The sequence below is a fragment of the Hibiscus syriacus genome, unplaced genomic scaffold (genome assembly GCF_006381635.1).
Source record: "Hibiscus syriacus cultivar Baekdansim isolate YM2019G1 unplaced genomic scaffold, ASM638163v2 tig00110204_pilon, whole genome shotgun sequence".
Classification (NCBI taxonomy): Eukaryota; Viridiplantae; Streptophyta; class Magnoliopsida; order Malvales; family Malvaceae; genus Hibiscus; species Hibiscus syriacus.
In genome coordinates, this window is record NW_024062626.1 from 1,037,672 (window position 1) to 1,058,873 (window position 21,202).

General features: G+C 30.1%; 2 protein-coding genes across 2 annotated transcripts; both read right to left on the bottom strand.

Moving 5' to 3' along the window:
* Positions 1-6,160: 6,160 nt before the first annotated feature.
* LOC120219057 lies at positions 6,161-7,292 on the bottom strand. The gene is made up of 2 exons (XM_039215905.1): positions 7,210-7,292; positions 6,161-7,110 (listed from the first exon to the last, which is right to left on the bottom strand). The coding sequence occupies exons 1-2, from the start codon at positions 7,258-7,260 to the stop codon at positions 6,469-6,471; spliced, it is 693 nt and encodes a 230-aa protein (XP_039071836.1). The 5' UTR covers positions 7,261-7,292; the 3' UTR covers positions 6,161-6,468.
* A 5,510-nt stretch (positions 7,293-12,802) lies between these two features.
* LOC120219138 (SHUGOSHIN 2-like) lies at positions 12,803-16,290 on the bottom strand. Its single transcript, XM_039216009.1, has 10 exons — positions 16,232-16,290; positions 15,174-15,352; positions 15,047-15,084; positions 14,817-14,925; positions 14,678-14,701; positions 14,509-14,571; positions 13,779-13,820; positions 13,494-13,662; positions 13,356-13,407; positions 12,803-13,281 (listed from the first exon to the last, which is right to left on the bottom strand). The coding sequence occupies exons 2-10, from the start codon at positions 15,327-15,329 to the stop codon at positions 12,972-12,974; spliced, it is 963 nt and encodes a 320-aa protein (XP_039071940.1). The 5' UTR covers positions 15,330-15,352; positions 16,232-16,290; the 3' UTR covers positions 12,803-12,971.
* Between the last annotated feature and the right edge of the window lie 4,912 nt (positions 16,291-21,202).

The window sequence follows — 21,202 nt, forward strand, 5'->3', positions numbered from 1 at the left end:
GCAATATTTTCTATATTAATGATAAATTGGACAAAGGACATGGACCTATATTTTTGGAGTTTGATGTGCCACCACAGTTTTCATATCGTTCTTTCACAACTACCGGATTTGGTCTTTTATAGGTATTGGAATGATTACCTATACGGTCTGGTACATGGCCATAGCTGCCCTTATTCACGGCCAGGCTGAGGTCGTCACACACAGTGGTCCAACAAAGCTAGTCCTCAACTTCACCGGAGTTGCCAACATACTCTACGCCTTGGCGGACATGCCGTGACTGTATCTACAAACGTCCATCGCGAGTCTCGTGAAGGGAGGTAAGATCCGTGAGGAGAAGAATGAGGCGGCTTCGATGGTATGATTTGGGTCTCGAACGGTGACTGAAGATGGTAACCGACGCGGTGGTCATCGACTTTTGATTGTCGGCCGACGAAGCTTCCTTGTTCATTTGCAGAGCTCGGTGAAGATATCTAAAGAAATAGAAATGACTTAAAGTCTAAGTCTGGAAAGAAAGATCATGTGAGGAAGAAAGAAAAAAAAAAGAATTGAAAATGAAAGTTAAAAGGGAGCAGCACGTGAATTTGGGGGTTTGTTATTAAAGTAGAAAGGGGGAAATTATAAGGTAAGACATCCGAGTGTTAAAAGCTCAACCTTGTCTCTTAGCTTTTATATTGTTATGATTATGGCATAATGGTTTTATTAAGATCGATTTAGTCCCTAATTTTAGTAATTAAAAATTATATTGACTCCTAAAGTTTTTAGTGTTAACAAATGGGTTCCCATTTTATTATTTAGATTCTAATAAGTTATTTTTATGGCAAGGGAAATTATTTGGATACGAGTTAGTAATTTTTATGGCCTGAATCGTGGGAAAAATATTGGAAGTTGAATTAAAGATCGAGGGCGTTCAAATGGAATTTAAATGGAATTTAAATGGTTGATCGATATTGCACGGAAATCGAGGTAATACTTTACTACCTCTTTATGCTTTATGGAACATGTTGATATTGGTAAATGCATGAATAAGATAACGTTGGTCACTTTTGTGGAGTTGAATAATTTATTCACTCGATATGAATGTGGTAGAAATTCTGTAACTGAATACGGATCGAATGACTAATATAAGAGATTGAGGAATTGTTAGAATTAAATTACAAGTTTGTGATAAGTGATAAAGAAATCAGCCCTGGATTTGTAACTTATATTTTATATCATCAAAGGTTAAATGTTAAAGGTACTTATATGAGAAATTATGAGAATATTTCGATTAGGTAAAATTACGAAATTACCCTTATGTTGGAAAATGACAAGAATTGTCCCTGGAAGTGGATTAGTAAATCTGAAAAGACATATTGATCTGATAAATTTATTGATGTACATAAGAAATGTTAGTTTTACTCGGAAATTATGGATAACCGGTTTTTAACCTCAATAGGGATTTTGCAAGATACAGAAGTCTGTTAAGGAATCATTTCAAGATCAGAGATGTTCGAGGAAACAACTAACCATAGGATCTTTAAATTATAAGTATGCTCGTTAAGAGTTAATACCGAAATCATCTGGTTAAGAAATTACGAAAATGCCCTTGAAAGGTAAAAATAGCTCGAGTTGACCTTGAATAAGAAAGTTCTTGGAGGATTTGTACTTAACTCAATAAATTAAGTATTTAATTGTTAAGATCCTGTCTTTGTACATAAAATTTCTGATAACCTATTGGTAACATCTGAGAAGACAATCGATCTGAAAATCTTCGAGTTAAGAATAAATTATCGAGGGTGCTCTTTTGTAAGAATTATTTGAAAGGTCTGGAATAAATGATAAGTTGGAATTAAATAATAAGACAGAATTGAAGGAAATAATTGAAATACACCGGATCTGTAAAATGACCAGAATACCCCTGTAATGAAAAAGACTCAAGAATATTACCAAGCTCAGGAATAATTGGATATCCTCGAGCTCTGAAAAGAATGGAATAAAACTGGGCACCAGAATGACCAAAATACCCTTATGACCTAAAATTAGTAGAAGTGTTGGATTAATTAAGGAATCCAAATAAACATGGATGGTACTGCTCTTAAAAGTTGGATCATATTAAGCCGAGCAATCAATGCTAGTGTATATGTCAGTACCTGAAATGTATAGATGTTACTTGAATGCGTGTTCGTCTTCTCAAGTGTGGTTCAATGATAATTTTGAAAGTACTCAGCTCAACTCAACTCTAGGTCGTATTCGATAATAAGAAATGAATATTTGTTAGACAAATCAACCACGAAGACCAAATTAAATTAAACGAAAGTACAATATATATATATATGAAATTCAGAAACGTCTGGATTATCTGGAAAGCTCTGAAGTAATCGGGATAGACTTGACTGATAAACGAACTAAGTAACCTCAATGACTGAGGATTAAATAGGTGATTTGATGAGTTTGGGAACACTGTTGAACTTACATGATGAATTATCCTTATGGGTCATAAAACATGAATCAAGTACGTATGTATTTCCTGATATCGTTGAAATATGGAAATGAAATAAAGACTATTGGAAGATCTATTCAGCAATGATTACGAAGATGATTTATGGACAAGAATTTTGGTATTAAAGAGTAAATACTCTGAAAAGGCAGTAAATTGACGGGTCAACATGCATTAGTTCAGAGAGCTTGTTCAGTTCGAATTGTTCGATAAACCGATCGATTAACATGGATTGTAAATGTCTTGAAGCTTCGTTTCTCCTTTATTAGCTCAAATCACTCTGGGCATTCTGGAACGCTTTCCTGATGCACATGAATCATAGTGGAATTCTAAAGTATCAACTTTAAATGTCTGATTAGATCGGTTAATAATCGATTCTCTCTAATAGGACCTTGTTCTTAGAATCTGATCAAATTGCACGAGCTTCATGTTATCCTTACCGATAATTACAAAATGCCTCTGAAAAATACTTGGATCCTCTAGTGTGTTCCCTAATTATTACTGAACTGTTTTATTGGTTTTAATATGAGGTACACTTAGTTTTTTGGTTACTGTTTTATTGATGCACCAATTTAATGTGATGATTTATGGAATTTGTGTCAGGGTGCAATTGAACTTTTAGATTGAATTACAATAGTATAGCTCTGATCAAGCTAATAAACAGAATGAGCCTAATGTGACTCTTGGGGCCCCAAGATACATTAGGTTGGCTTCCCTTCCTGTGTGCTTAGGGTAAGCTATATGGACTTAGACTTACGGGCTTAAGGATATAAGCTCTAAAGCTTATCCTTAGGTTGTCTTTCTTTTTTGCTGTGTGCTTAGAGTAAGCTATATGGAAAATAGTTTTGAAAATTATTGATGGTGTACAAGAAAAGAGTTTAAACTATGATTTTCAAAAGTTAAACTCTTTTATGAATTTATGAGATTTACTAGACTATGATTTGTTTATTGTACCTATTATGATTTTATTGTATTGTTGGAACACACTAGACATCCTATTCGATATCCTAAAAACGTGATACTATGAATGCTTCCTTTGAACTGAGATATTCATGGATTCTATTCGATGAACTACCAGTGGAACCTCAGATTATTCTGAAAATTTGTATACGTCTGATTCAATAAGAAAATTATGACTTTCCATTTATCTGCATGTCCTTTAGCATCATCAGGTAGTTCTGTATTACTGAGCTTTCCGAAGCTCACTCTATTACTCAACATTGCAGGTTAAAAGAATTGTACCAGTGCAGCTATCGACAACAGTAAGGGAGTTCTTCCGGCGTTGTTTTCAGAGTATGATACATGTGATTAGGGGGCATGTAATTGTATTTTGTTTTATATACGAGTCTGGAAATATGTTTTATTTTTAAATAGTGACAAATGATTTTATAAGTTTACATGTTCTGATAAAAAGTTTTAAATTTTCCGCTATTTTTACACAGTGGGTCGCTCCGGTGGCCCTAATGTGACAACCCAGATCGGATCGGGTTATCCGCATCGGTCTGGGGGGTTACAACATTTACTTTAAAGTACAGTAAAAAACTGAAGAATCAGTTTTGGGCCTCTTCTTCAAGTTAATTAGGCTAATTGGATCATCCTCTTAATCCAAGATCATATCCTTGCCCATAATATACTCATTTGAAAATGCCCAAGTATTTTAGTCCCAAACATTTTAATTTTGGGTTAAAATAGTCTATATTAGATAGAAACAGTTAGTTGACTAACTATTAATTCATGTTATTGACGTAACATTTTTACATAAACCACATCATCACTTTAGGTGATGTAAAACATGTCATATCATCCGAACTCGACCAGAAAAGTAAATCCCTTCATTTTCACTCAGTCTGATTTTTCAGGTAAAAATCTACATTTGATCCAACACAACACGAACATATATTTTTAAAAAATAATTTTGATTAGTTTTTAAGGATTTAATTGAAAAAAATAATATAAATGGATTAATGATCTCTAAATATATAAGAAATATTATAGTATTATATCGTGTTAAAATTTTCATCCTAAACTTAATTTTACTCTCTTAAAAATCGACTTGATCAAATCGAATTAGAACTCGTCAAACTCGAACTAAATCACCATTCCTAAAGACAATCTAGAAGTATGAAACATTGGTAGACAACGGAAAACGTGTGGGACCTCTAAACAAGTGAATCTTTAAGCTAACCAGCATGCGACCTTCATGATTATGGCTAAACCAACCAAAATCATTAAAGATCTTTAAGTTTTTATTCAGGTAATATTTTAATGATCAAATTATTATATTTCATGTCTTATTTATATAAGTAATGCAATGCCTAGTTTAAAGTAAATTTAAAATATGTAATTATTTTTTCTTTTAATGATATAAAGATCATTATTAGATTGATTCAAAATTTTATGTCTATAACAAATATAATTTAATCAATAATTATTGTCTAAATGATGTTAGAGCAAAGAATGACCTTGACCCCTCCATGTGAAGCAAACCATTATCTTTAAAGGTTTTGATTTTAAATTAAAAATATATATAATTTTTCAAACTTGATTTTTAACTAGTAATGATAGTGATATGTGATTAGTTCCCGGTTTTAGTGGCAGACATTTACCATGGGTGGTAGGAGAGTGCTTTACGGACCGAGAAAAAGAAAATCTCAATGAAGGTCTATCATTGCTTATTTGCTTTTATCTAATCACATTTTTCATCATTCAACTCCAATTTCTAAACTTTTTTCCCTATGATATTTGTTTTGATATTAAATTCAATATTTATTAAAAAAATATGACTTTCACTTATTTTTTAAATATTTAAATTGAATTTGTATTTAGGGTTATTATTTGATACACAAGTTGGGTAAAATTTATTTTATATGATTTGTTTACTTTGATTATATTATTTAAATTATATTTCATCAATCATATGATGACACGTGTCACATATGATTGGCTTCGATGAAATTAAGGCTTAAAGTAAAAGTAAGCCTCTACGTTATGTCCATAAATTATTTTCTGATCAAAACAAGTTCTTAAACCGTTATATGTAACCATTCTAAGTCTTGTCATTTTTTAGTTAAAAAAATTTCTTTCGATCAATGAGATATTAACATGTCACACAAAATAGTTTAGAGACTTAAAGTAAAAAAAAGAGAGTATAGTTTAAGGGTTTATTTTGACAATAAAATAGTTTAGGCACTTAAAGTGGTTACGTATAATAGTTTAAGAATTTATTTTAGGTAAAAATATGTTTAGTTGCTTAAAGCGAGAAAAAAAATAGTCTGAGGACTTATTTTTAGTTTAAGCCTTAAATTAATTAAAAATAATTAAATACATTTGTTTTAATAAATATTTTTTATTGACATGGTAACGTTAACGTGACATGTCACGTCAATATCTCTATCCACTATTTCTAATGAATCAACTTTGGGAGTAGACCGTTTGTTGATTAACAGTTTCAATCTACATAAGGGTTCTTTTGACCCAAAGTAAAACGATAAGGGTTGATATGCTAAAAAAATAGGAACAAAAGTGATTATATTATCAAATGTCGGAGATATTTTTTATTATTATATAATTATTAAAATATATGATTATATTTTTAAAATTTTAAATTTATTCAATTCGACACATTTGTATTTGACACTTTTAATCTCAAACCCTTTAAAACCTAATTAATAATACACAAATCAAAAGAAGAGAGATAGGGAATGCCATGAGAGCACAAGATTCACATTTGATTAATGAACACTTGGCTACAACATAAATTTGTTAAAGGTTCTTGACTAATCTGGAAATAATGGATATCTGCTTGCGATTTCATTAATGTACAAAATTAGGAAACTCAACCATCAAAATATACATTTGAAGTCTCCATTAAACACTGGACGTTAGGATTGTAAAGTTCGAAAAAATCATAGTATGAGAATTGAAAAAGATCATCCTATTAAATTATGTTTTAGATGAAAAAGTTCCTCGTATCGGATCGATCCATCCGAGAATTAATGGATGAGATCGGCTTCAACGACCTTCTGGTACTTGGTTTTTGGGGAAGAATCATCGTCTCCGTAGTTTTCTGGACCCCTCTTCTTAAGCTTGTTGGAAGAGATGGCCACCGGCGGGATGTCAATGGAGGTTAGTTGTGGCGGAGGATGCTGCCATTGCGGAAGCGGTCCGGCCAAAAGAAGGTTCTGCAGGAGCGGACCGGCATCTTTAACCGCCTGCAACAGCTTTCCTTTCGCCGGAAGTGGCCTGTTAACTGCTAGTTTCAACGCATGTTCGGTAAGAGGTGATGGTACAGTCACCGGAGCCGAAATCGAGTCGGAACCCGGAGATGAAACGATGGTTGGTTCGCCGGCGGAGAGATCTGCAGGTTTTGTTTCATCTTCTTCACGGGAAACACCGAAAGGTGAAGCAGTATCCAGCTGTTGCTGCTGTAATTGTTGGTGAAGTACGAATTTCTCCATCATCAGCTTCCGACACTGAGCTTGAGCTTCATCTCTCTGTTTCAATGTCCGAAGCAGAACATCTTTGAGATGAACCAATTCAAACTCTCTTCTTGTAATCTCCTGTTTGGCTGACATTAGGGTTGTCTCAAGCTCCACCGTTGTGAACATTAGGGTTTGCTTTAACTCTTCCATTCCCTGCAGAAAACAAAAGATTAGAAACTAAACCCTTGTACGGTGGTACTGCATTTTGACAAGTGATTCAAAGATTGGCAAAGCTAAACAAAGATGGTTTACCTGGTGTTGGTAGAAATAAGAGAAGGTGAGCGAAGTGCATTGATCAGCCATTGAAAAGGTCTAAAATCGGAGGGGAAAGTGGGTTAATTTCTAAGCATTTCAATGGATTCTTCGGCGTTTCTTATAGGAGTTGAAATATCCTTTTGACTGTTACATGTGACCTTTCCCTTCTATCTTTTTCGTTCACGAACCAGAGATTGGAGCCAAAAAGGGTAAAAACTAGGTGCGTCCGAAAATATTATAAAAAACGTAATATTTTAAATTAAACATAATTTAAAATGTTATATTTTTACGATATTTCGATTGTCACCGAAAATATTATGAATGCTATAATATTTTAGATTGTGTTCAACTTAAAATATTATGCTTTTGATAACATTTTTAGTCGCATTCAATTTCTATTATTAAGTTGTCATTTTTTAGACTTTCGCCACATTAGTCGAAAAGTGTCAAAATTATACTCGGATAAATATAAATATGAATAAGCTAATATTTAAATTAAAATTATTAAATAAAAATAAAAAAATATATATAATAGTTAGAATCTAATTTGTTTAATTTTAAAATTAAAAGAGACTAAAGTATTTGAATCCAAAAAAATGATATGTTAAAATTTAATTTATCCAGTTCTAAAACTAAGAGTGACCTAAAGGCAATTGTACCAAAAAAAAGGAGAACTAAGATTTAATTCACCTAATTAATTAAGAAGATTAAGAAAATAAATGAATCTAAAAAATTAGAGAGACGAATTTTAATTTTAAAATAAAAAAGCTTAAAAGATAATAAAACCTATTTTTGAGGAAGCATGACCCCACCACCATCATATATAAATCTTTCTATGCACATCACATTACTAATCTCATAGTTACACTAAACTAAATAAAAGATTTTGTATATCGTTACATTTTTATTTTTAATTTGAGTAACTCGACTTAATTTACTATTTTAATATGAAAATAATTTTTATTTAGATTTTATTATAAAAATTTTAGATCATAACTTTATCCGATTGATGAACATCTACTATATATAATAATAACTTAAGATAATACAAAATATAATACAGTTAAGATACGATAGATCCCATTTTCAATAAATAACATTATACATCAACCCTACATGTGATTATGTGAGCACACCCATATGTTCAACATTCCCCACCTTAGAAATTTTATTTTCTTTTTATTATAAACAAAAATAAACCGCACAATATTATAAGTATAATCACATCTTTGAAAATCTTAATTTTTCATATAATTTAAATATTCTCTTTATAAATTTTATTGACGGTCTAATTTCATATTTCTTAAAATTTTATAATTCACACTTCTAAATTTTCAATGCAATTTCTTAAATTTATATCGTTGACATAAAATCTTATATTCGCCCGATCAAATCATAAAAATCTAATGTTGGACATTGGAATAATATAAATTTCTGACCTTAAGATTTTCGAAGCTCTCCACCAAAAATGATTGATTAAAAGAAAAGAATAAACGGTAGGGTCCTCAACCTACAAATGAAAGGCCATTTAGACAACAAATATATGTCCCTTTCGGGGGAGGGGGGGGGGGAGTTTAACATCCAAAAGTCACAATTTAGAGTAGATATAATAATTTTCAACACACTGTAATTATTTAAATATATTATAAAATAATTAAAATGTAATATCAAATACTAGGATATGGAAAAATACTACAGAGAATATACCAACATATGAAACTATACAAATTTATATCGATATATAATTACTTAAATATAACTAGATAATTTTTTTTAAAATAATTTATCTTCTATAAATAAAATTAATTTTAATTTATTTACTTTTAAAATTAAATAAATTTATTAAAAATATTTATATTATAAAAATAATTTAAGTATACATTATTTAAAAAATTAACAATTATTAATTAGTATAAATAAAAGTGATAAAATGTTTGGATATAATTTTTTGATAATGCGTTTAAATTTTAAATAAATTTTAATAATTTTATTTAAATTTTTATAAAAATAAAAATAACAAAAAAACTCTACAAAATATTTATTATACTCGAAGGTAAGAATAAATGTATAATTATCAAATTAGTTGATTTTCGAGTTAACTCGTGATATTAAATTCAAGTAAATTTTTAATTATTAATATATATTTAAAGATACATATTTAAAAATTATAAAAAATTATCAAATAATTATAATGGAAAATGGTAAAATATTATGTATAATTTTTAATTCAAATATAAAATAACAAATTTTAATAATATAATTTAAAATTTTATCAAAAATATAAAAAAGATAAAAGAGATCTTTAAGAAAATTTATTTTACTTAAAAATTATAATTATCAACTATGTTAATATTTAAATTTACTCATAACGTTAAATTTAATTAAATTTAATCATTATAAAGTACCAAATATTATCAAATCTAATTCGTTGGCGTAATGTAAACCGATATTAACGTGTGGGTCCTTTCACGTGCATTTTCGGCTTTGGGGTCACTTCCCCCTCTTTAGATCTTCTGGGCGAATCATAAACTGCCCTACAAATTATTTAAAAATAATAATAAAATTAGTTGAATCAATTTTATTGCACATAATCTATATTTTTTGGTTTACTAGAGTATTTAAAAAATTGTTAATGAGCATTTTAGAAAATTATTTAATAAATAAATAATTACTCAGTTCACTATTATTTATAATAATATGGTTATGTTAAATGAAAGAATGGATAATTATATTAATAATTTTCGGCATTAAAACATGAATCCTTTCAACAACATTATTTTTATCATTAAAGTCACTCGATTATTTTTTATTACGCTCTATCCTATATCTTTATATTAATTATTGAATAATTCTCATTAATGAATGTTTCATCTTTCAGAAAAAAATAATTAATTAGATGATTTATAAAGTTGTCGAGTTGTAATTGGTAAGTAATCCCTTCCATTTTTTCAATTTAAATTCTCAATTGATTAATTTTAATGCAGAGGAAAATAATATTTTTTATTAGTCTTGAGTGATTATAAGGTAGTATTTGTTCAAAATCTTTTTTAACTATTGATAACACACATACACTCTATAAATGCACCTGCTCAAACTAAAATCTTTAAGCAAAATAACACTTCTTTTAATTACAGAAATTATTTGATAAAATTATTGATATCGGACACTATGTAATACTAGTATCCTTATTGCAGCCCATAGGATTAGGACATTAATTCTAGCATCGTTATTGCAGCCCATAGGATTAGGACATTAATACTAGCACACGGTGTGGAATTTTCACAAGTTGAATCTAATAGTGTCTAAACGGTAAGATAAAGACTTTAGAATGTTTATTTGTAATGGGTTCTCCGAGAATGTGACGGATATAATAACGAAAATGGTTAATGTGGATTCATATAACACAACAATGTAAACATAAGTTCTGAAAGAGGTCCTTCTGCTACTAATAAATGACTGCTTTTCTCCAGTACTAGAATTACCCCACTGCCTAGCCCATTTACCTACCTTCTTTTCAATTCAAATCTGTATAATCAAATTCAAAATTGATTAAATTTAAAATAGTTTGAACTTGAATTTAGGGTTTCTATTGTGGGTATAACGCACAAACTGAAAAGACGTCCTACAATATTTGTATTTGTGGTGTACAAATTCAGATATCGAATTCGACCCGATCCAAAATTTTGGATAAAAAACATAACGATCCGAATATTTCACTTTAATCTTCTTTTCTTTTTTCAAATGAGTTTTGCTTACCTATCTCTATTTGTAATGCATTAAAATATATAAATAGTACTATTAAAAAAACACCAAAAGCATATTTACTTATTTTTTTAATTGTTGATGGCAAGAAACATCTGACACAAAAATCATTAGCCAAAACAAGTACTGGAAACTGAAAATATATTTTGAGAGGTAACCCTAATTAGCGAAGCTGTAATGGAAAGGAATGTAGGAAAAAACTACAAAATTCCATTTAGCTTAATATTAAAATGCATTAGATTATTCATCCGGCTTTCAATTCCCCCTTCTTTCTCTATTTCCCCCCTTATTCATATGTTCAGGTTATGCAAAAAGCTCAACTTATCATTTTGTAAATATGATTCTTATGCCTAACGTTCATGCCACAAATCACATTCAAGCTCTGAAGCTTTCGCAAGCTATCCAATAAACTTGTAAATTAAGAGACATAGATGATTGCCTACAGATATAAATAATGTCATTATCATTTCCTGATAGAGATCCAAATGTTTCCAAAAGAATCACTTAAACAAATCATATTCTGCTCCCAACAAATGTTCAAAGTATAACTAATACATTCCAATGTAAAACTACCAATGAAAGAATGCTTAGAAAGACACAGAAAATAAATGTATTTAAAGCACCATTCAGTTACAAGGCTCTGCCGGTTGGATGCCTTTTATTATATGCCTAAGACTAAACTAGAATTTTGGGTATACATTACACACAGCTGGAAGGAGAAAACTATCGGAAAGCTGAAAGGAGCAGCTTCCCGTGGAAGGTACAAAGACAGGGCTAGTGCCTACTGGGCCTAGAGCTAAAGGTCCATTTATTTTCGGATTTTCAAATAATCCGATATTGATTCTTTTTTATCTGTATCTAATCTAATTATTCGAATTTTTAATTGGATATCCAATCCGAAATATTCGGGGGGAAATAGATCGGACTATCGAACAAATAGATCGAATACTTTTACACACCCATTGAGATGCACAAGCAATGAAAGTGATTAAACTCTTTTTGCCTCTTTATACATGCATGTGAAAGTTTGATGGGTAATGACCCCACATGTTTTTAAGTATCTTTTTCTTTCTCTCTTCTATTACTGAAGTGATGCAAAAACCAAAATAATATTCGATCAAACTAATAAATTTAACGGTTGAACAATAAACATTGAAGTGAAAAAATTGATATTCTAGTTAAAATTAGGATTTGAAAAGAAAAAAAATAGAACCACACATTTTTTTATAGGGCGAAATTAGAAACGGCAAAAGATTATTAAAGTTCTTTTTAAAAAACGAATATAAACGAATATAAAATCAATTTTATCCTTTAAGTGACTTGAAACTATAACATTATAAAATTTAAGATGAATTTGATCCAAATCCCATGAAATTTAAGATCAGTATAACCAAGTAATCTCAAGAAAAGCCTTAGTTTGTAAGTACATCTCCATTTCATCCTTCAAAACGACCATGACAAATTACTGACCATAATATCAGATGGTCTAACACCCTCAAAATGTCATGCACATTTATAGTTGTAAAATGGTAACCTCGGTTGGATCCCATGGAATCTTAGCACACGATACAAAAATTTGGAAGCACAAACAAATTATAAATGAATAAGATCTGGGACTGGTTTAGCCATAGTAACCTCACCTATAGATAGGTCTAACCTGGGGTTTAACCATGGTTGGAGCTCATCAATCTCTATTTCATAAAGGGTCTCAACCCCTGAATCTTTAAATTGATACAAGCAATATAATAGGCAAATCGGATAACACGGTCAACCTGCAAATGTATATATCAAAACTCCTACAACTTACTCAAGTACATCTCGGTTAACAACCTAATGTCAATTTCAGGCACTTCCAATTGTCATCCATGGATGATGCATTGAAACGTTAAGGGCAGTTTTATGAGAACGTATTATATAGAAACGACAGCATTGTGATATAGGAAGGTAGATGCATCTCAACCTTAGTGAAGTGCAGTGAAGAAGCAAAGAGGATGAACTCACAGTTCTCTGCGCATCTTCACATTAACCTTCATTTCCTTGTAGGATTGGACCTTCTCAGCTGCTCGGCGCGAAGGTCTTCCTGTAAATGGCCTTCTAAGTTCTTGAGCTTCATTTCCGGGGATCATACATCCTTCATCAGGTTCTTTTTTGAACGATGAATCAGATGATACCAGGCTACTCAGATGCACCTCATCATCACAGCGAGAGGGAACAAGAAAATTTGTATTATCTACCTTGAAAACATCTTCAGTTGTTTCCGATTCTTGGGGTTTAAATCTTGCAGATTGCTTTCTTAAACAAACCCTGCTGGGTAAACATAAAAGAATCTTAAAAAACTAAACAACATTGTTTTTTCAAAACAGAAAGCAATAAAAATAAACCTTTTGTTCTCGACCCCCTCCTTGGCTTCGACTGGTTTAATATTAGAAGGGCCTGAAGCAGCACGTAAATAAAAAGTGAAGATTGTGCAATGAGCAACATTAATTACTTTGAAATAAAGTTGCAGATATGCAATTTACATAGACTCTTTGATTGCTGCCTCCTGTTCGTATTACAAGATTTATTCTCTCCATTTGCTTCTTTAAGAGATTCAACTTCCTTGTCACACCTGCTCCGACTACAAGGTTTATAGTCTCTATCTTCTTCTTTAAGGGATTCACCAGCCCTGCCATATTTGTTTGTTCCTTGCTTCAAACCATGGAAAAGCATTTGTAAATAACATGGGATGTTGATAAGAGAAAAATCAATACATATTTTGTAAATGATTTTGTTGATATGAAAAGTCAATCCAGATCTGTAAATACCTCATTTCCAGATGTAGGGCAAGCCACAATCTTGGCTTTCTTCTGATGACAGAAACAAGGTATTTAGATAATAAACAGAATGAAATCATAAACCTGACTACCAAATGGTGTAATTCAACTGAGTCATGTTCAAATAGTAACAACCTAGAGCTCAACTTGAAACTCACGTCTTAAAACTCGACTTAAATTCGATCTACTTGAACTTGATTATTTGTACCTGAGCTCGAGCTAACTTCAAATTGATTTTTTTAATACTGAAAAAAATTAATAAAAATATAAAAAATTCTCCCTCTGTCCCAATTAAAATGCCACTGATAACTTTTATTGGTCATTTTTTTAACTTCAACCTTAATTATTTTATATATTTTAATTAATTAATTTAAAAAAACATACTTGAAAACCACTTCATTGAAATTTTTTAAAATATATTTTTTAATTTTTTCATAAAAAAAATTAAATAATAATAAGTCGAAGTTGACAAACTTTTATCACCAAAAGTTATAATGTGACAACTTTATTGAGACGGAGTGGGTAACTCAACTGGACTTGCAAATCACTCAATCCAAGCATGAGGATACACGAATTTTGCTTGCTAAACTAGTCAAACTCTGCTCAGTAACAACCAAGTTAAATTCGTTTGTTTTTCCTGCGCAGAACTTGAGTAGCTTTCGAGAATATGAATCTCGTTTGCAACCTACACTTGGCCAAGTAGAGTGTTGCAAAAAGGTACCTCTGATTTTATTGCTTGAAGCACAGCATTTTTACATCCCAGTTCATGTTTAAGGGCTTTTAGCTGAAAAGAGAAAAAAAAAACAGTCGATGGTCAAGTCTCAAAAACATACAACAAAATGGGCTAAGCGTGAACAAGTTCAAGAAACATAGATGTCCAGAATATATACCCTATCTTTCCCTGAATTAAGTTCCTGCAAAACCAATATAATACATCAACCTCATTAGAGTCATAATATCAGAAAAAGCCAAATGCCTCCTAGATTTACTAAACTGAGAAACAGACAATTAGAAGCAATACTAATCTACCGATAACATCAGGCTGTTTGCTTGGGCAAGTTGCAAGTTCTGTTGCTGAAACTTCTCCAAATTGATTCTCAGTTTCTGTAACTCAATTGCACTCAATTCGATGACTTTACTGTGAGTCAAAATTAAGAAAAACCAATAAAAAAAGTCATACAAGAGAAGAGACAACAACATCAAGCAACTGTTGGAGGCAGAAATGAAAGAAACCAAATAAAACAAATCAAAGAGGATACTTTCTGTCTGCAAGAACTTTCAACAGCGTCATATTTTCCTGAAGAAATAATACAGTAAGCTAAATGAACAAAACGAGAATTCAAAGGAAAAAAAGAAAAGTGTGCTAATTGCAGTTTTAAAGTGTACCTGTTGGAGCTTGTCGATGTAATCTTTACTATTGAATGAAGCTGGTTTCCACAGAAGCTTTTCATCTTGGGTCAACACTTGAGGTTGATGCTGCAGGTTGGTTATGTCGCTGAGCCCTTTCCTTGATGTATTACTGATCAATGATCTGTTTTCCATAGATTTCCCTTTCAGCTCATTACCTAAAACTCAAACAAATAAGTCATTCAACAAACATAAGTATACTAAAAAACCCAATCCTGTGTGACACTAACTTTTCATTTTTTGTTGATGCATCCATTTCCGATCATATCCATACATAGCTGTGAGGATATGATCTTCCAAGGTTCCTACAAATATATGAAAAAACTTGGGAAAAAAACTAAACTTTACTTTGTCAAACACATGCCAGTATCCATTGTTCACACGAGTGTCGGTAACATAGACCAAAAAATCCCAAATGAATTCATTTTCAAATTAAAAATGAAAAACAAAAATCCCTAAATCTAAACAAACACAGAGAAAGTCAAAGCAAACAGATGATTAACAGCCACATAAATTTCTACATTCCAGCATTTCTCAAGAATCTGAATAAACTAACTAAGAGATTCTACCTCACAACCAATTCACAAACCCCAAACCCAAATGCTAAAATGGAATTTGTAGAAAACAAATTCTTAACCTCTAAACCAACTCGGAGAAATAAAATTAAACAGCTGCATTAACAGCAAACTGGCTGAATTCCACTTTTCCACCATTTCCGAGCAAAAAAATTAACTGATTTAGAGGACCTAGTCCCACTGTCAATTTAAAAAAAACTAATGCAAAAATGTAATTAACAAAAAGATAAAGAAGAAACCCTAATCAATAATCAGTTTTACAATTTGCAGAAAAATTACATTCTAGAACTAGGGTTCGTTGCTCAACCTAATTCAGGAAAACATGCAATTCGCAACAAGAATCCCCCACGATTAGAATTAGAAAAATTTTAAGAAAGTAAAAAAGAAAAGGATTCGAAAGAATCGGTGAAATGACCATTTGGGGAGAAAGAAATTCAAGAAACAAAAAAGGAATCGAAATACCTGAAACGAAGCTGGTTTCTGCGTCGAGAATCGTAAAAGATAAACAAAGACCCCGTACTACTTTCTCACTTTTTGAATATGGGAGGGAAACTGGGATATGATATGTAAAGGACAAAACAGTAAATTACTATCCAGATTCAGACAATTCAGAATTAAGAGCTTTCAGAGGCTAAAGCCGCCCTAAAGTTTCAAGGGTAAACTACACATATAATACTTAAACAATCACAGTTTTTTTCATTTTAGTATATAAACTTTTATTTATTTTAAAATCATATATAATATTTACTTTTTGTTTTATTTTAGTACGTCCCGTTAAAAATTTAACATAAATACTAAACCATGGTACTTTTGTATGGGTAAATTATATCATTCATCATTCAACTATATTCTTACTCCTATTTTGGTCATTTAAGTTTAATTATTTTAATTTAATTATTTAAATTTCAAATTACTCCTAATTTAACCACTCTAACTTTCATTTTTATTTTTTATTTTTAATTATTTATTAATAAAAAAAATCATGTCACAAAAATTATTAATAAAATAAATTAGAGTTATTAAAACATGAGCAATTTGAAAGTTAAGTAGTTAAATTGAAAATTTAAACTTTAGTGACCAAAATAAGAGTGAGAAGAGTTAAGTGATGAATGATGTAATTTACCCATAAAAAATATCACGTGCAACACTTCGGTTAAGTTTTTAACGGCAGAATATTAAAATAAAATAAAAAATAAATGTTACGTGTGATTTTAAAATAAATTAAAATTTAGGTACTAATTACATGTAGTTTACCTACTTTTCAAATGGTATAGATATATATGGGTTAAATTTTACTATATAATATATGGGTTAATATTTACTTATATTGTGTAAAATTCTTTTAATTTTACACGTATTTAATATTGTTAGATAAGTAGAAATATATGGATGAAATTAACTCCTTATTTTTCTTTCGATGAAGAGCTTCTCATTTCCTATTATTAATTTCAGTCATTTATTTTCACACGTCTAATGATTCTAAATCTAAGTAAAACTAGAAGAATTTTGTACAATATAAATATTACAATTACTCGAGTGTAAGATTTAAGTTTATGATGCAACGTGAGGGAAATCTACAAATGGATAAAGCTCATGCCAGCAATATATCTTCCATGTTTCACTTACAGTGAGCTGGAGAAAGCTAGAAATGGATTCAAGGAAGAACTTGGTTGTGGTGCATTTGGAACAGTTTATAAACGATACTAGCCTTCTGTGCCTGGAAAAATAGTTGCAGTTAGAAAATTAGACAAGACGGAGAGAAATGGAACCGGACAAACAAACCACAAAAACTTAGTCCAGCAACTAGGGCTCTGCAATGAGGAACAGAACCGCCTCTTGGTGTATGAATACATGAGAAAGGGATATGTTATCTGCATGAAGAATGCAACTCCCGTATCATACGCTGTGATGTCAAGCCAAAAAATATCCTTCTAGTCTTCTGCACACGGGCGGATTTATATTGTATTTGAGTGGTTACTTAAATTTAAATTTTTTTCGTATAATTATTTATTTTATTGATTGTATTTATCTTGAGATTTTATTTGTGTTCATCTATACTAAAAAAATTATGTTATTATTATATGCATGTCCATCCTAAAAAGACTATTTTTAAATCCGTCATTATTTCTGGATACTTCTTTCTCATATATTATGCAAAGTATATTTAAAAAACACTTTGCACCACATTGACAACTTTGAAAAATAACCTTATTGAACTTTAATGATGTAGCCTTACATGTTAAATATATATATGCATATGAAATCAATCTAATTTAATTTAAAAATATAAAAAATCTAAATCTCATTTTTACTTTTAATCTTGCATTAATTACAGTTTAAAATATACACTCTTTAAATGTTTTGAGTTTGAATCATCTTTGACCATTTTTTTTTCAACATTAACTGCAATATAAGTTTTATACATAATGTTATAATACATATCACAAGTTTAGAGTTTTGCCTAGGTTCAATCCTTCCCCTCATCACCATTCTTTTCCAACTTAGTTTTTTTCAATAAGATGATGACATGTGTCATCATCTTATTAGAGGATTAAATTTATTGAATTAAATTAAATTTTGGATTGAATTGTACCAAATATATAATTATACTAATTTTGTTATCTTTCACGTCAACGACTTTGTCAAATGTTTATGTCAGGTTACTTGATTGAAAATATTTAAATAGTTCAGTGATTTGATTGTCAAATTGAAAGATCGATAGTTAAATTAGAATCTTCCCAAAGTTAAATGGCCATGTGTACCATTTACCCAAAGAAAATATTCTTTAATGGGCCCACAATTGGGGCCCATCACACGTTCAACTAGTTTTGCAATTGGATCGTCTATCATTATCAGGCTTTTGACATTTCTCTGCCCGCTTGGACGGTATAGTATCAACTTGATCGTACGGGTCCCCCATTTTTGTTTCTTTTTACCAAAAAACTTTTCTCTGATTCACATTTTTAGATATACTATCCTACGTGGATTTTACGTTGAATCATATCACCTCTTTTTGGAACCACAAAAAATTATATGATTACTGAATAGTCATTTTTTTAAAACCTTAAAAATTAAGGGGAAAAACTTTAAATTTTTAAGAAAAAATTAGTTTAGTTTTTATTTTTTTTCCACTCAATTAAACCTTCAAATTTAAGAAATAAGTCAGTTATGTCATCAAATTGAGAAATTAATTCAATTAAGCTTCTGCTCAATTTTAATCATTAAATCTTAACACTTCTCTTAGATATTACTTCCATAAGGCACACCATGATTCTATCACAAAATTTACATATTTTTTTAAAGAAAAAATTATAATAAATATTAAAATTATAAAAGAATTCTGAAAAAAAGTTAAAATATTTTTTTTTGGGAAATTTCACTTAATAACATTGTGATGTGATATTCGATGTAATGGTGTCAACTGATTCAAAAGAATGGTTAAACGATCAATGTAGTCAAAAGATTGAGTTGGTGAAATTTCAGAATATTAGAACTTAATTAGATGTAAAAAAGGTTTAATTGATTGTTTTAAAAAAAATTGAGGGTTTAATTATAAAGTGAAAGCCTTCTTCTCTTTTTTGCCGAAATGTGTCCAAATATTATCTAATATAACACCATGCTTTTTTTCTTCCATTTTTTTTCATATAAAAGCATTTTGTTATGTTTAAAAGAAAACTTTCCAAGTCATGCAAACTATCTTCTTTTATTTGGTTGTGAAATTTGGTATATTTCATGCTTAATTTGTTTAAAAAAAAAATATTGTATCTCTTATGCCTCTGTTTTTGTGTAAAGTCAAAGCTGTCTCGAGACAATGCATGTGGAACTTTTATATATATATATATATATATGTGTGTGTGTGTGTGTACACGTCGATATGCACTACTTTTTGATGGAATTTCATTGGGAAATCTACTTATGTCGCCGCAAAATTAATGGAAGTAGAGCATATGGGTAGGGTCCAAATAAGAATAAATGAATAAATCATGGTATTTTGTGACTTAAGCAATCCTAAATTACCCTAAATCAATGGCTGGTTCAGATTTAATTAGCCGTAAAGGGCTACTGGCATATTTGAATTGATCACTAAACTTTATATGCAAAGAAAATAGATTGTTACACAATTTTTGAATGGCTGAATTATTTAAATTTCTTGAATAATATTCAAGTTTTCAAATTTGAGGATAATCTATTTCTTTTTTTTTATTGTGAAAATCTTCTCATTTTATATTGTTAATCTCATTAATCAATTAAAAAAACATATAAGAAAGGTATATTTGAGAATAGAGACAATAAAATGGTAGAACTGTTCACAAATTCCTCTAAAAAAATTATAAAACTGATGATGTAAGAAAAGTACGTTTGGGAATGAAACAAAAATGATGACAACAAATGTTAGTGGTTCAGTGAGTGAATGAAAAGATAACGAATGACGATGGTAATATAAGTTGAAGGGAGAGAACAACGGTATTACGGGTTTAAAGAGAGTGATAAAAATAATCAAGTGGATGTTTGGATCAAATTAAAAGGTTTACACATCTAGAAGTTAAATTTATTTCATTATCTAAAGTTTGGACTAAACTAATTAAATGTGTAATTAAAGATGATTAAATTTGTGATTATGTAAATGTTTTAATTATTACGCCACGAATTCTATTTAAAATTAATTACCGATAGCTTGATTCAAATTAAATTTGAAATTTGATGACCTAATTGATATTCTTTTAGTTTAATGATAAAAACAAAATTGATTAAATAACTTAATGATCTTGAAAATCATTTACACTATAATTTATCATTTTTTTAAAAAAAAATCTAAATTTAATAATTTATATGTCTAAAACTCACGACCTAAGAAAAAAAAATAAAAATAAACAACTTGACTAACCGATCGAAATGTGTTTACTTGTAATTAATCACTTTTGGTTTTCCACAATACTTAAAAATGCTAAATATCATTGTCACTTTTTTAAAATTTTATTTTATCTTCAAATTTGCTTGGCCGCCCAAATTGAAGGAAACTTTCCGAAAGATTAAAAAAGCAGAACTAAAATTGGCTTCCCAATTGCATTTAAGAAAAATTAAAAACACTATCCTTTTTCCCCACTCGCATAGCCGGGTTTATTGAATTACGTGCCACGAAATTGGTGATTTATTATCACATTCAATTTTGGAATTTTAATGCTACATCTGAACCCAAGCCAAAAGTGTCTTCAATTTTTGAATGCTTTTCTTGAGGACAATGTTCTATTCCATTGGAAGAGCATTTGGAAAGTTAATATCCCATTGAGATGGATTAAAACTGGGAAATGATCACGCGCGACATCTTTAATATACGGTTGAAAAATTACCATAAACATTATCATTTTTATCATTTTATTATTATTAGGCGCTTTGCTACCGATTTTATTATTGTTAAATATTTTATTAGAAATA